General features: G+C 36.2%; 1 protein-coding gene across 2 annotated transcripts in view; it reads right to left on the bottom strand.

Moving 5' to 3' along the window:
* CTDSPL2 (CTD small phosphatase like 2) overlaps positions 1 to 14,402 on the bottom strand; it is a 68,303-nt gene that overhangs the window by 20,331 nt on the left and 33,570 nt on the right. Inside the window, exons 3-7 of one of the 2 annotated variants that reach the window (XM_060005149.1) lie at positions 12,973 to 13,111; positions 11,292 to 11,441; positions 5,391 to 5,603; positions 1,298 to 1,376; positions 889 to 1,000 (exon numbers count right to left, since the gene is read on the bottom strand). In XM_060005149.1, the coding sequence (XP_059861132.1) occupies positions 889 to 1,000; positions 1,298 to 1,376; positions 5,391 to 5,603; positions 11,292 to 11,441; positions 12,973 to 13,111 (693 nt within the window). The remainder of the gene's footprint in view (positions 1 to 888; positions 1,001 to 1,297; positions 1,377 to 5,390; positions 5,604 to 11,291; positions 11,442 to 12,972; positions 13,112 to 14,402) is intronic. The other variant, XM_060005150.1, reaches the window with a different exon arrangement.

The raw sequence follows: 14,402 nt of genomic DNA, 5'->3' as shown, positions 1-14,402 counted from the left end.
AAGATTTTAAAAATATGCTTTTCCTTAAGATAAAAAAATTTTTTTAATAAGAACTAAACCACATTTCCAACTATAGGTTACTAGTAACAAAGGCTTTTAAATAGTAAAATGTTTTCCAGTATTATATAATAGATACATATTTTTGCTAATATCAAGAAATTGCCGGCAGATGGTAAATAATGGTGACCATATATTAAATTTGGTTAGGAAAAGATAAGAGATATTCAGTTTTCAAAGCTCTTCGGGTACCCTAAAAAAATATAAATTTTAAAATTCACACCAAGAGAGCATATTAAAGGTTTTATTAGTCAGCATTAAGAAGTCATGCTTTTGAGAGTCTATTAATAAAGTTATTAGTATTAGATAATACTAATACTTAGTATTAAGTATTACATAGATTGCCCCTCCCCCCAAAAAAGGAACAAGAAAAGGAGTATGGTCTTGCATGAGGTTAACTCATTAAGACCTAGGTCCTTCAGGGGAACATGACTGGGACTCCCCCACCCCCCAAAAAGGTTGAAATCTAGCCATGAAATTAGAATTTATTGGGAGATTAAAAAACAAAACAAAGGGTATAGGAGTATGGGGGCAATAATTAATTTAATTTAAATAGAAAAATAGTGAAATAGCGGGGGTTGTTGGGGGAGAAAAAGAAAAAGAAAGCCTAATTTATTTTCAAAGGGTACTGGAAACCAACAAATTGGGGAGGCCCTGGCATTAGACTGTGCTTAAAATAAAAACATTTCAGAACACCTAAGACATGTTTTTATAGTAAATGTATGTGTAAGGCTATTCATTCACTTGTATTCTTTTAGGTATTTTGGGCTAGTATTTTTAAAAAGAATTTAACGCCTTTATTTTCCCTAACTCTACAGATAATATACTTACCAAGTCTAAAACTAGGGAGAATTCTGGTGTGCTTCTTGTCTTCAGTGGAAGGGCAGGTTTCCTATTTAGTTGTTCTTCTGTCAGTGGTGGAACATGTTTGATGAAATAATAGCTATAAATCAAATTTTAAGAAAATTTCAACATTTCTACTTTTTTGTAAATATAAAACATATTACTAAATTCAGTCCATCTTTAAGTTTTTAATTAAATAATGCATATTTAAACCTAGTAAACCAAACTTATAAAACACATAAGTAAAACTGAAAATATACAAATTAGTATTTCAGTAACTCAGCAAAGTATTAATACCTACAGGTCAAATGCTCTTTGCAATATACCATTTAGCCACCCCTCTACACATGTACTTTCATTCCTTTCAAAGAGAGAAAGGAAAAAAAAAAAAACTCACGGGTCAAATACTTCCCAGTCTTCTTCATAGGTGGCCTCTGCGTGGGCTGATGAATAACCACTATCTGGAGTTACTGGTGCTATTTAACAAAGTGAAAAACAAAATGTTGCTTTTACTCACTTAATGCTTCCATGAAGTATACATTTTTACTGCTTTTATTAAGATCTTCCTGAAGCCCTGTGTATTTTAGGTTAAAGATAAGACAGAAATAATTTGTAAACAGTATTTAAAAGTAAATTTATAAACACATAGATCTAACTCTGGATCCAAAGGAAAAATTTACCATTACATACAAAGTGGCAAGTTATATCGTGGCTAGCAAAATTTAAATCCCTAACAGCTAAGAGAAAATTTACTACTTACACTATTTCCTACTATTTACTACTTACACTGTGGAGTGTATTATTAGGAAAATACACTCCACAAAATTTCCATTTCTAACTGGATGATATTTGTATGTATAACCATAAAAATTTCATGGTGCTCATAGCAGTAATACTTCACAAAGTGCACAGTACATACAGGCAGTCAATATATGTGTGCTGACAACAGATCCCGAAGGTAGTTTTAAACCTAAGATCCATGAACAGGCTTTAAGAGGTCTACAAACCCCTAGACTTATGAAAAAATGTTTTATGTACATTTTTACAGGATTCTCAAGGTTGTCTATGATCTTAAAAGTTAAGAAATTATGCTGTATATAGAAATCAGTGCTTTAGAAGACCCATTATTTTACTTCTCATTTACAAGCAACTTAAAAATAATCAAGAAACAATTCTGTATTCCACGACACATAGTCCATTCTAAGTTTGAATTAAAATTTGATCAATTGATAAAGCTTTAGAAATTATGTTAGGAATTTTCTAAGACAATATTTACAACTTAAATTCACTGAGACAATGTTAACTTACAAGCTAAACAGGTAATGTCTTGGAGATGAAAGTTTAAGGTGGATGCTAGAGACTGAATGTTTGTGTTGCCCCAAAATTCATATATTGAAACCTAATCCCCAATGTGATCGTGTCTGGAGATGGAGTCTTTGGGAGGTCATGAGGTCATTAGGTCATGAGGGTGGAGCCCTCATAAATGAGATTAATGCTCTTTAAAAAAGACCCCCAAAGAGCTTGCAGAGCTTCTGGCATAAGAGGACACAGTAAGAAGACAGCTATCTATGAACCAGAGAGCAGATCTTCACCAGACACTGAATCTGTTGGGGCTTTGATCTCAGATTTCCTAGACTCCTGAACTATGAAAAATAAATTTCTATTGTTTATATGTCACCTAGTCTAATGGTAGTTTTTTACAGTAGCCTGAAAGGACTAAGACAGTGGGCCTCAATAAAAATTGCTGTACTCTATCTATAGGAATGGAATACTGGTGGATAGTAGTCTTTCAGGATAAAAACTTATGTTTTTTGCTATTACCATGTATTAATACCTTCTGAGACAGAGCCAATACAGTGTGTATGTTCAATAAATGACAACAGATGTAAAGCAGAATTTTTGTTCATTTCTAACAACTTTATGCCAGTAACGGTTCATTAGCACAAGGGGACAAATGGAAAAATATATCTTCCTACCACTTTACTATTTCAAATTCCTATTAATCTCAGAGAAAGGGGGACAGGAAGTAATTAGTATTCGAGCACCTCCATGCTAAGCATTTTTCATATTTCATCTCATTTAGCCTTCAAAGCTCTAAATTATTATTGCCATTTTAAAGCTAAGAAAACTGTCTCAGAGAGCTTAAATAAGTTATCTAAAGTCACACAGATAAGTAAATGGTAGAGCCAGCCTCCTTCCTTCTTGTTCTCTCTGGCTACGTTCTTGAAGTTGGGGAAAAGTACCACTTTTGTCACTCATACTCATATTTGAAGATCAGCAAAACTTTTACTTCTTCCTTTCATGATCCTCCCAGAGTAACTGCAATGTGCCACCTCAATATTTTGCTCATTTATTTGTAACAACACTCACCACACTGTACAGTAATTTTTGTGTATACTTGGCTCATCAATTAGATCATATACTCTTCAGAGTCAATAAGCACATCTTAGTCATCTTTATAAATAGTGCCCATCACAAAAAGTACGTGTTCAATTAAATGTTAGAAAAACGAATGAATGAGACAAATGGAGTAAATCTTACTATTCCCCTCTAGAAACTAAAGTTATAGAAATCCCTTCCCGGTAGGCACAGCTGTCAGAAAAAAACGAGTACAAAGGTTTATATAGAAGCACAAAAACAGAAAAAACATCAAAGAAGTCAAAAGCCCTGGCTTCGGGGCTTCCTTGGTGGCGCAGTGGTTGAGAGTCCACCTGCCGATGCAGGGGACACGGGTTCGTACCCCAGTCCGGGAAGATCCCACATGCCGCAGAGCGGCTGGGCCCGTGAGCCATGGCCGCTGAGCCTGCACGTCTGAAGTCTGTGCTATACCTTATCATTCACTAGCTTGTAACAACAGGCAAAGTAATCAGCATTAGATTTGCTTGTTAGGTTCAGTATTATTCTTAAATTATAACATTATAATTAAACATTATCAATATTAACATTTTATTTGTTATTGATTGATTGAGTGCCGCACCACATGGCTTGGGGGATTTTATTGGGTTGGCCAAAACGTTTGTTAGGGTTTTTCCCTCAAGATCTTACAGAAAAAACCAAACTTTCTGGCCAACCCAACAGTTCCCCAACCAGGGACTGAACCCAGGCCCTCGGCAGTGAGAGCACAGAGTCCTAACCACTGGATGGCCAGGGAATTCCTTATTTGACAAATTTAAAATAAACCTTGGACTTTCCTGGTGGCACAGTGGTTAAGAATCTGCCTGCCAATGCAGGCGACATGGGTTTGAGACCTGGTCTGGGAAGATCCCACATGCCTCGGAGTAACTAAGCCCAGCACCACAACTACTGAGCCCACATGACACAACTGCTGAAGCCCACGTGCTCTAGAGCCCACGCGCCGCAACTACTGAAGCCTGCACACTCTAGGGCCCGTGCTCCGCAACAAGAGAAGCCACCGCGATGAGAAGCCTGCGCACCGCAACGAAGAGTAGCCCCCACTCACTGCAACTAGAGAAAGCCCGCGCACAGCAACGAAGACCCAATACAGCCAAAAATAAATAAAATTTAAAAAATAAATAAAATAAACCTTAACTCTATTATGTTGCTTTTCTCTTCATACTGATACAGGGTTGCACTGTATATAAGTTTCATAGTTGTATGCATTTTTTCTTTAAATGTTATCATGCTGTTTCAATGACTTTTTTTCAAGTTTCCCCTTTATATCAGAGAGATCATCATTTTGCTTCCTTTGCCAAACTTATTTCTCAACCAATATATATGTACTAGGCTCTCTCAAATATCTGGCACCACAAGGAAAAACAAACAAATCTAAAATAAAAGTCTAAGATCTTCTCCTTCTGGGAAAAGATGTCCATCCTCAGTTTTATTTCTGCTTTTAATCATAATGGAATACAATTTCATCTTTTAGCCTTATATGTCTATCTACCACCTCAGAAGTGGTCTATCTACCACCTCTATCTAACCCTCAGAAGTAACAAATGCTGACCTCACATGTTTCTACATTTCCATAACAACTGGCTCAGGGACCTAACAATTATGTTAGGGCTTTAAAAGCATCCAGGATTAGGCTGCAAAGTTTGTGTATAGGAGAGACCCAAGAACAGAAGCTTCTTCTTTGGGAATGTCATCTGTATATGAAACAAATCTGAAGGTATGAGACTACCTCTATGTAGGGACTTCAGACATTAAGGATCTAAGACTCGTGCAATTATAATAAATATGTTCATAAATGTAAGCATATTATTTTGTTAGCTGTGTTAAATTTCTCTAAGTGGTAAGACCGGTACACATAATTAAACTGTAAAGTGACTAATATGCAGTAAAATAACCTTAAAAAAATTCAATTTCAAAATGACTGGATTTGGGGGGAAAAGTTTTATTTCCAGTTTTAACTTTATTAACTTCAAGGAAGAAAAACTTATGCATTTAATCTGCCTATTTAAGAAAAATTACAGTAGTATTTTTACAAACTATTCATGAAAATGTATAAGAAAAAAAGGAATCTTATTTACCTGTAAGGGGTGGGATATCACGATTAACTGTTTCTTCTGCTTCTTCTAAACCATTTATTGATGACCTCACTTGAACTGCTTGATTTGAGTAAGCTGCTCCATTAGTTGATGTAGTAGTACTGGTAGTGATTTCATCCACCTGTTCCATATCAAGCTGTTTTACTATCTCTTCAGCTTCCACAGCCTGTCCTGGGGAATCAGATCCTGATGTTCCTGAAATCATGATTAATTGTACATTAATCGTCACTTAAAAGCTCATAGTGGGTGGGGAAAGATGGGAACAAACTTAAAACAAGTAATAAATAAGCCTTAGAGATATAATGCACAGTATAGTGAATACAGACAACATTGTATTATAATCATCAAACCTGCTAAGAGACTAGTACTTAATTACTCCAACCACTAAAAAGAAACAATAATTATATAACATGATAGAGAGCATATGCTAATTATCACTACGATGATGATCAAATTACAATATATAAATTATCAAATCAACATGTTGTACACTTTAAATTTATACAATGTTATATGTCAAATATATTCAATAAAAATTCATAAATATTTAGAAAAACTAAATGGAACAGAAACAAAGCTGAGGATACCATTATTTAGTGACTCTTTACTAGACATTTCAAAAATAAGGAATAAGACTATTATAAGCTAGAGTAATATTTGTGAGCAAAGTTTTTCTTAAGAGTGTTCAAATAGCTTAGAAACACCCATTTATAGTCAAACAAGTCAATTTAGAACTTTAAAAATTTTAAATGAGATATAATTAACATAACATTGTGTAAGTTACAGGTGTACGTATTGATTTAATACTTTATATACTGCAATATGATTACCAACTGAGCGTTAACTAACACCTCTATCCTGCCACATAATTATTTCTTTTTTGTGGTGAGAACATTTAAGATCCAGTCTCTTAGGAACTCTGAAGTATATACAGTTGACCCTTGAACAACATAGGGGTTAGGGGCACTGACTCCCATGCAGTCAGAAAACTGAGAATAACTTTACAGTCAGCCCTCCATATCCACAGTTCCACATCCTCAGATTCAACCAACCACAGATTGTATACTATAGTATTTATTGAAAAAAATCCTTGTATTAAGTTGACCTGTGCAGTTCAAACCCATGTTGTTGTTGGGTCAACTATCATATAGTATTTTTGACCACAGAACTTCTCTTCATTAAAGCAAATATCATTTATTAAGTGCTTACTATGTGCTGGCCAATACACACAACACACACACACACACACACACACACACACAAAATTTTCCATTATCCTCAAACAGCTCCTGATCTTTCTAGTACTAAGCATCCTAGCCATTTTGTGCAGTTGTAATTTTTAAACCAGAGACAGTTCTCTAAAAATGAGCTAACTGTTCCCCTAACCATGAGACCCTTTTTATTCAAAGACACAAGAACAATTTCTCAATGAAATTCCATCTCAATAACAAAGATAGAAGCTAGTTTCCTCATTATATTCAACCATCCCCTAGATGAACCCACTGCCCAATTTTTCTTCCACTATGGACTGACCCCAAGTCTCCATTTCTTTATGAAATCCTCCGAATGTCACTGTCAACAACAAAATCAACCGCCAATAACTCTCAACTTCCTCACAGAATATTCTTTCTCCCTCATTGCCTTACATTTAAGCTCTTTCCAAAAGACATCTTTTCCTGATACCCTTCCCTCAAAGCTGTTTATTTTCCCATACTTGTTACTCAATCAGAATTCATTTACCTCCATTGCCGCCACCAGATCATTGGTTTTCCACTAATGTGTAAAAATGTTTGCTCCTTTGAGATTGCTGTCACCTGGCTATACAATTCTTCGCTTATGCCCTCTGCTGTCACCTACCATCTATTGCCAGCATCCTCTCTCAATCTCAGAGGAATTTAACACCTAGATACCAGTTTACTGCTCTATTAAATGCCTATATAGTTATTGCAGGTGATGTCAATGACTCATCCAATAACTAACCCTCAAAGGTCTTGCCCTATTTAGCCCCATCTACATTCGTAATGCTCTTTAGTAGTTATTACCATGGCTAAAACCTGGACACTATCACAGAGAAACTGTTCACCTCTGAAACCTATAATTCAAATAATTAATCTCCTACCACGACCTCCTAATCTTCTAATTATCTATCTATCTATCTAATATTTCTATTACATGTGATCTTCACGTTTGATAAAAGCCAATCTCTTTTATCCAAACACATCCCTCAATGGCTTCTTCTCCACCCTCCTCATCTAGTTAGACTTCATGGTGTATTATTTAAACCACTCTCAAGCCAGCAGCCTCACTGTCCTCGCTTCCTTGTCTTTCCACTGTCATTCATCATAGAAATCCCTCTTGAATCAATCTAACAGGCTTCTCAGGCACTAGACTCAGGTAATAAAGAAAACAATAGAATTATAAAGACTGATTTGTACTCCAAGTAAAATCCTCTAATCTTAGCTACGCCTATAGCATGCTGCTCAGTATTTCTGTGTGTGAGTCATTCAGCTTCTTTTACTTATACCAAATAGCAAACATTCTAAACCTTCATTCTCTTCAATCCCTGCCACCAGGACCATCTCAGCAAAATGATACCATGTCCTCCTTCAAAGAAAAAATTCTATCAAACATGAACTACTGCTGCCCAAACGTTCTTTCCTCCAGCATCAGAGAAAAATGTCTATTCTCCTTGTTTCAATTCTAATCCTTCTACCTGTTCTCTTGATCCCATCCCTATCAGTAGATCCTAGAAACTTTCTTCATTAGTTTTCCTTTTTCCCTTATGTTCAACCTATTAGACCCTTCCCTGAGGCTTAACAACATGCTTCCTTCTCACAAATACAAAACATCCCTTGAGGTTTCATGACCTCTCTAGTTTTTCTCATACTCAGGTTCCTCATAACAGTAATCTATATGTGCTGATCCCTTTCTTACTCTCCATTTCACTCTTTTAACCCATGGATTAGGCTGCCAACTGCAATCACTCCTCTGAAACTCTTCTGGCAAACGAAACCAATGACCAGTTAATTACCAGGTTTAATGATACCTTTTCAATGCTCATTTCCGTTCCTTCTATCTTTACAATTGTTTGACCCTGGGTTTGACAGTCTCTTCTTTTGGCTTCTATGACTCAGTTTCTCCTGGTTTCCTCCATTTCTCCTTTGTTGGCTTCTTTAGCTTTGTCCAGTCCTTAAATGTCTTTCCCCAAGATTCTGGTCTTAGTTTGATGAACCAAATGGACCATTTAGTCCACTGGTTTCAATTAATATTTGTAAGCTGATAATACCATGCTCTACTGCTTATTCAGATTTCTAAGCCCCATACCTGAATGACAAATTATTAGTAGACATTTTTATTTGGTTGTTTCAAGGCCTCTCAGGCTCAGCATGGCCCAAATTAAATTCAATTATCTATCTCCCAGGAACTTACTTTTCTCTCTTGAAAATCTAATGTGTACATCTTACTCTCTCTCTTCCTTCACCTCCAATCTGTTCCCAAAATTTGTCCATTTGTATCTTTGATCCTTCTTTTCTTCTCTAATACTACAAGTAAGGTTGTATGAAGTCTCACATGGACTACAAGTCTACTAATGTTCTCCCTGCATCCAGCCTCTTTAGAATTTAGCCTACATGCTACTGCCAAATAGATCTTTAGAAAACACAAATCTGGGCTTCCCTGGTGGCGCAGTGGTTAAGAATCCACCTGCCAATGCAGGAGATACGGGTTCGAGCCCTGGTCCGGGAAGCTCCCACATGACGCAGAGCAACTAAGCCTGTGCACCACAAATACTGAGCCTGCACTCTAGAGCCTGTGAGCCACAACTACTGAGCCTGCGAGCCACAACTACTGAAGCCCGCACGCCTAGAGCCCAGGCTCCGCAACAAGAGAAGCCACCGCAATGAGAAGCCCGCACACTGCAACAAAGAGTAGCCCCCACTCGCCGCAACTAGAGAAAGCCCACACACAGCAACGAAGACCCAACACAGCCAAAAATAAATTAAAAAAAAATAAAATCTGTAAACTTAAAAAACAACAACATAAATCTGTTCATATTACTCACAGTTTAAAACTTTTCATTCATCCCCCCATGACTAAGGATAAAGTTCAAAAACCCTACAAAATTGGCTCTATAATCTGACTTCTTTATAATTGTCCTATCTTATCCCTTCCCATGCACTCCTCAAATCTGATGCTCCATCTGTGACAAACTAATTTGTTTCTGAAATACACTGTACCTTTGCTTACACTGCTCCTTCTACATGGAATGCCCTTTACCATCTTTCAAGATTCAGCTTTTCTATGAAGCCTTTTGTGAGCCACCACCCAGAATACAGGACCATTCCATTCTTTGAATACTGTTCCATACCTCTCTCAAGGCACCTATAAAAATTTATTATACTTATCACAATGGCTGGAACATAGTAGATGCTCAATATTTGTTGAGTGAACTGGAATCTTCACTCCTCACATTTAAGTATAATTACCTTTTCTCATGGATTAAGAGGCTCAAGAGTTTAAAGAACTGGTCCAGCATAACATAAGTAAACAGTGGCAGCTGGGAACAAATTTAAAACAAGTTTATCTAACTCCAAAGCCTGTTCTTTTCCCACTACCCCAGCATTTCCAAAGATGTTTTAGGAGGCACTAGTTCTAAAAGATGTTAAGATGTTAACAGATGTTCCATAGAAGAGTACTTGGTCAGATATGTCTAGGGAATACTGGGTTAAACAAAGTTAAAGGTAGTTTTTTGTTTCTATTCTAGGACTTCACAGTCCTTTAATGTGCTAATATACATTATTTCTGCCCCTACATCATCTTGATTTTACAGTGCACCATTCTGCCTTTTAAAAATTGCTTTATCATCCAGAAATCAGGCAACAGGTATTTAATGCCTATTTCCCATGTGCCCAATACTGTATCAAACAACATGGTAGATGTAAAAATAAAGACATGACCTCTTGCCCTCAAATAATCTAGAGACTAAATTATCATGTATGAAATTAGACATTAATTATCAGAAAAAATAGGACACCAGATAATTTTAAAAAGATATTTTGAGAAAGAGGCCATTTTTAATTTTTTTGCAAAGGCATACAATGGGAACCTTCAATTCATGTGAATTAGGGTAGTTTTACTATTTGTCTAAACTGAAGATTCCCTACGGGGGAAAAAAAACAAGCAAATGATAATAAAAATAAATTGTATTACCAAAAAAAAATCTGGTTTCAACTCACTCAAAATATTCAACAAATTCTACTTTACTAATCTAGAATATTGAAAATGCTTCTCTCTAAAGATGCAGAAGTCATCCCAACGCAGAAAAAATAATACTTTCCCTCCAGCCCAAAGTTTATCATCTAGCTTTTCAGATAGTTAATTAAACATAACCTACATTTATTTCAGTCATTTAAAAAAAAAAAAAAAAAAGCCTTTTAGAAGCTGTGTATTTTGGGGACTTCCCTGGTGGTCCAGTGGTTAAGAATCCACCTTCCAATGCAGGGGACTTGGGTTCAATCTCTGGTCAGGGAACTAATAAGATCCCACCTGCTGCAAGGCAACTAAGCCTGTGTACTACAACTACAGAGCCCACATGTCACAACTGGAGAGAAGCCCACGTGCCGCAATGAGGAGCCCACACACCGCAACAAAAGATCCCGTGTGCCGCAACTAAGACACGATGCAGCCATAAATAAATAAAGTAAATAAATATAAAAGAAAGAAAATATATTCTTTAAAAAAAAAAGTCTGTGTATTTTTAACGAGACTGAAAACAAACATAAGATGCTAACAAAAATATGCCCCAAAAATCAAACAGATCTTTTAAAAAGCCAGGAAAACGATTAATCTTTTAAACCCAAATTATGGTTAATGAATTATATTTACCATTTTTATTTGCTGGTGAAAAAAAGTTGAAGACAGGAGAAAATATGGTCCCCAACAATGTAGTCCTTGGAGGACTGCCAGAGGAAGGATTATCTTCTAATTTTCCATTTTGTTTTACATGTTGATTTGTCATTTCATAACTACCAGCTTCTAAGAAAGAAACAACAAAAATAGTTGCAATCTAGAAAACATGACTTTCATAAATATGTTCTAAACGATTCATTATAAAAATAACTTTTTCCCTCAAAATACATAAGGAAAACTGATGAACATTAATGTTAAAAAGCTTATTATTTCAAGAAATCCTGAGGTAAATCACTTGTAAATCAAATGATCTTTATAACAAATTTATTTATAATGGTTTATAAATGCTAAAATTTACTGAGTTTTTACAAAGTAGATTTATATCTGGAATTACACAGACTGAAAGTCTTCAAATCAACACAGTGTAACAGAAAATGAAATAAAACTCTTTGTAAGTAAAGCAAGCAAGTTACAATATGAAAAACACAAATGCAAGATTTTGTCTTTGTTTATTTACATTTTGGGATGCTGCCTACTTCACAAAACTTACCCCCCAATCTATTTCTAATGAGTAACAGCTAAATAAATAGAGGCAACTATTTCTACTGAAGCAGAAGACTATATATACAGCAGTGTCAAAAACTACTTATGGATATTGTGAGGCACCATTTCAGAGTAGTTAGGAAGAATAACCAGTTTTTTTTTTTAAGTTTCTTATAAATAAAAAAATTTAATGGGTTTTGGGAAAATATAAAATACAAATGTCTTAATAAATCATCCTTGACCCTCCACAACTTTAGCACATTTCTTTCCTTCTTTGTTAGTGCTCTTTTAACTTGTTTATCCCTTTTCTCCCTCATGGTCAATTCTAACAATGGAGATACATCACTGCATTAAGAGGAAAGAGGTAGGGAATTATTATCACTGCTGTGTTTAAAACAGTATTGGTTAAAAGGTAGCACTCCATGCTCTAAAGTGCTATTCTGTATAGGTTTCTCTGCTTGTCCATCTTTTTTTTCTCCTTTTTGACTTTGAGGAGCTTGTCAGCAATACAATAAGGTACTGATCTAGAACAGGATTTATAAATAGCAACAACACTATTGGCTTTTGGGCTGGATAATTCTTTGTTATGGGAGGATGTCCTGTGCATTGTAGGATGTTTAGCAGTGCCCCTGACCTTCACCTGCTAGATGCAAGTAGCAATCCCTCCACAGGTTGTGACAAACCAAAAAGGTCTTCATACACTGAAAAGCGTCTGCTAGGGGACAAAAACACCCCTAGTTGAGAACCGCGGACCTGAGAGCTCCAAGCCCCCTCTATAGCTCTGAAATTCCATAATCCAGAAACAAATTCTTTGTACATATTTCAAATAAATTAAGTCACAATTATTACTGCTTTAAGAAATGAGTTTCATATACATTTTCATGCTAAACACTATAAAGCTAGTTGCTCTGCCTCTGTCACTTTAATTCATCAAAGTAGATTTACATTAGGAAGGTAAATTTTTATTTACTTCATGCCACTAATATTTAATACAAAGGAGATTACAAAAATAAGGCAGAAATTGCTCAAAGTAGATTTTTAAAAACAGAACACAAACATGTCAAGTGAGAACTCTGCTTACACCTAATAAAGCAATATGTAAACATTAACAAACCTCCATTTACTTGACTTTTCCGTCTTACTCGAGATATCTGTTTGTTAGGCTTTTCTCCTGCTCTTGGTGTTGATGTGATCAAATTATTATCTATATCACGTTCAATTCTACTCCGTTTTGAAGGATTTTCTCTCTCTTCCTTAAGATATAAGAGGGAAAAACATGCATTGAACAGAGTCATTCTGCTTTACAGGTTACTTATTTTTTTTTTGCCACACCACGCAGCTTGTGAGATCTTAGTTCCCTGACCAGGGACTGAACCTGGACCCATGGCAGTGAAAGCACCGAGTCTTAACCACTGAACCGCCAGGGAATTCCCTACAGGTTACACTTTTAAAATGATAAAATATGACACGTACCCCCATGTTCACTGCATTATTTACAATAGCCAATTTTATCCATTATCAATTGATGGACACTTAGATATGGTTGTTTCCATATCTTGGCTACTGTAAATAATGCAGTGAATATATATATATGTATGCATATAACACACACAGACACACACGTATACATACATACATAAACAATGGAATATTATTCAGCCATAAAAAAGAATCAACTCTTGCCACTTGCAACAACATGGATGAACCTAAAGGGCATTACACTAAGTGAAAAAAGTCAGACAGAGAAAGACAAATACCATACGATCTCACTTACATGTGGAATTAAAAAACAAAAACAAACAAAAAACAAAAACAGCAAGTTCACAGATACAGAGAACAGACTGGTGGTTGCCAGAGGCAGGGAGGTGGGGATGAGTGAAATGGGTAATAGGCGTCAAAAGGTACAAAAGGTTATAAAATAAATAAGTTGCAGTGATATAACGTACAGCACGGTGACTACAGTTAATAATACTGTATTGCATATATGAAAATTGCTGTGAGAGTAAACCTTAAAAGTTATCAGAGAAAAGAATTCTGTAACTACGTATGCTGACAGATTTTAACTAGACTTATTGTGGTAATCATTTTGCAATATATAAAAATACTGAATCAGACTTCCCCGGTGGTCCAGTGGTTAAGATTCCACGTTTCCACTGCAGGGGCACAGGTTCAATCCCCGGTTGGAGAGCTAAGATTCCACATACCGTGTGGCGCAACCAAAAAACAAATTGAATCATGCTATATATCTGAAACTAATATAATGTTGTATGTCAACTATGCTCAGATTTTTTTTTTCTTTTTTGCGGTACGCGGGCATCTCACTGCTGTGGCCTCTCCCACTGCGGAGCACAGGCTCCGGACGCGCAGGCCCAACGGCCATGGCCCACGGGCGCAGCCGCTCCGCGGCACGTGGGTTCCTCCCGGACCGGTGTCCCCTGCATCAGCAGGCGGACTCTCAACCACTGCGCCACCAGGGAAGCCCAGATTTTTAAAAAGATAAAATATGTTGTAATATGCTTTCTCCTCTTTTTTCATTTCCAGGAG

The sequence above is a fragment of the Delphinus delphis genome, chromosome 2 (assembly GCF_949987515.2).
Source record: "Delphinus delphis chromosome 2, mDelDel1.2, whole genome shotgun sequence".
Taxonomy (NCBI): Eukaryota; Metazoa; Chordata; class Mammalia; order Artiodactyla; family Delphinidae; genus Delphinus; species Delphinus delphis.
The sequence above is the reverse complement of the archived record's forward strand: the minus strand, read 5'-3'. Positions and strand labels throughout refer to the sequence as shown.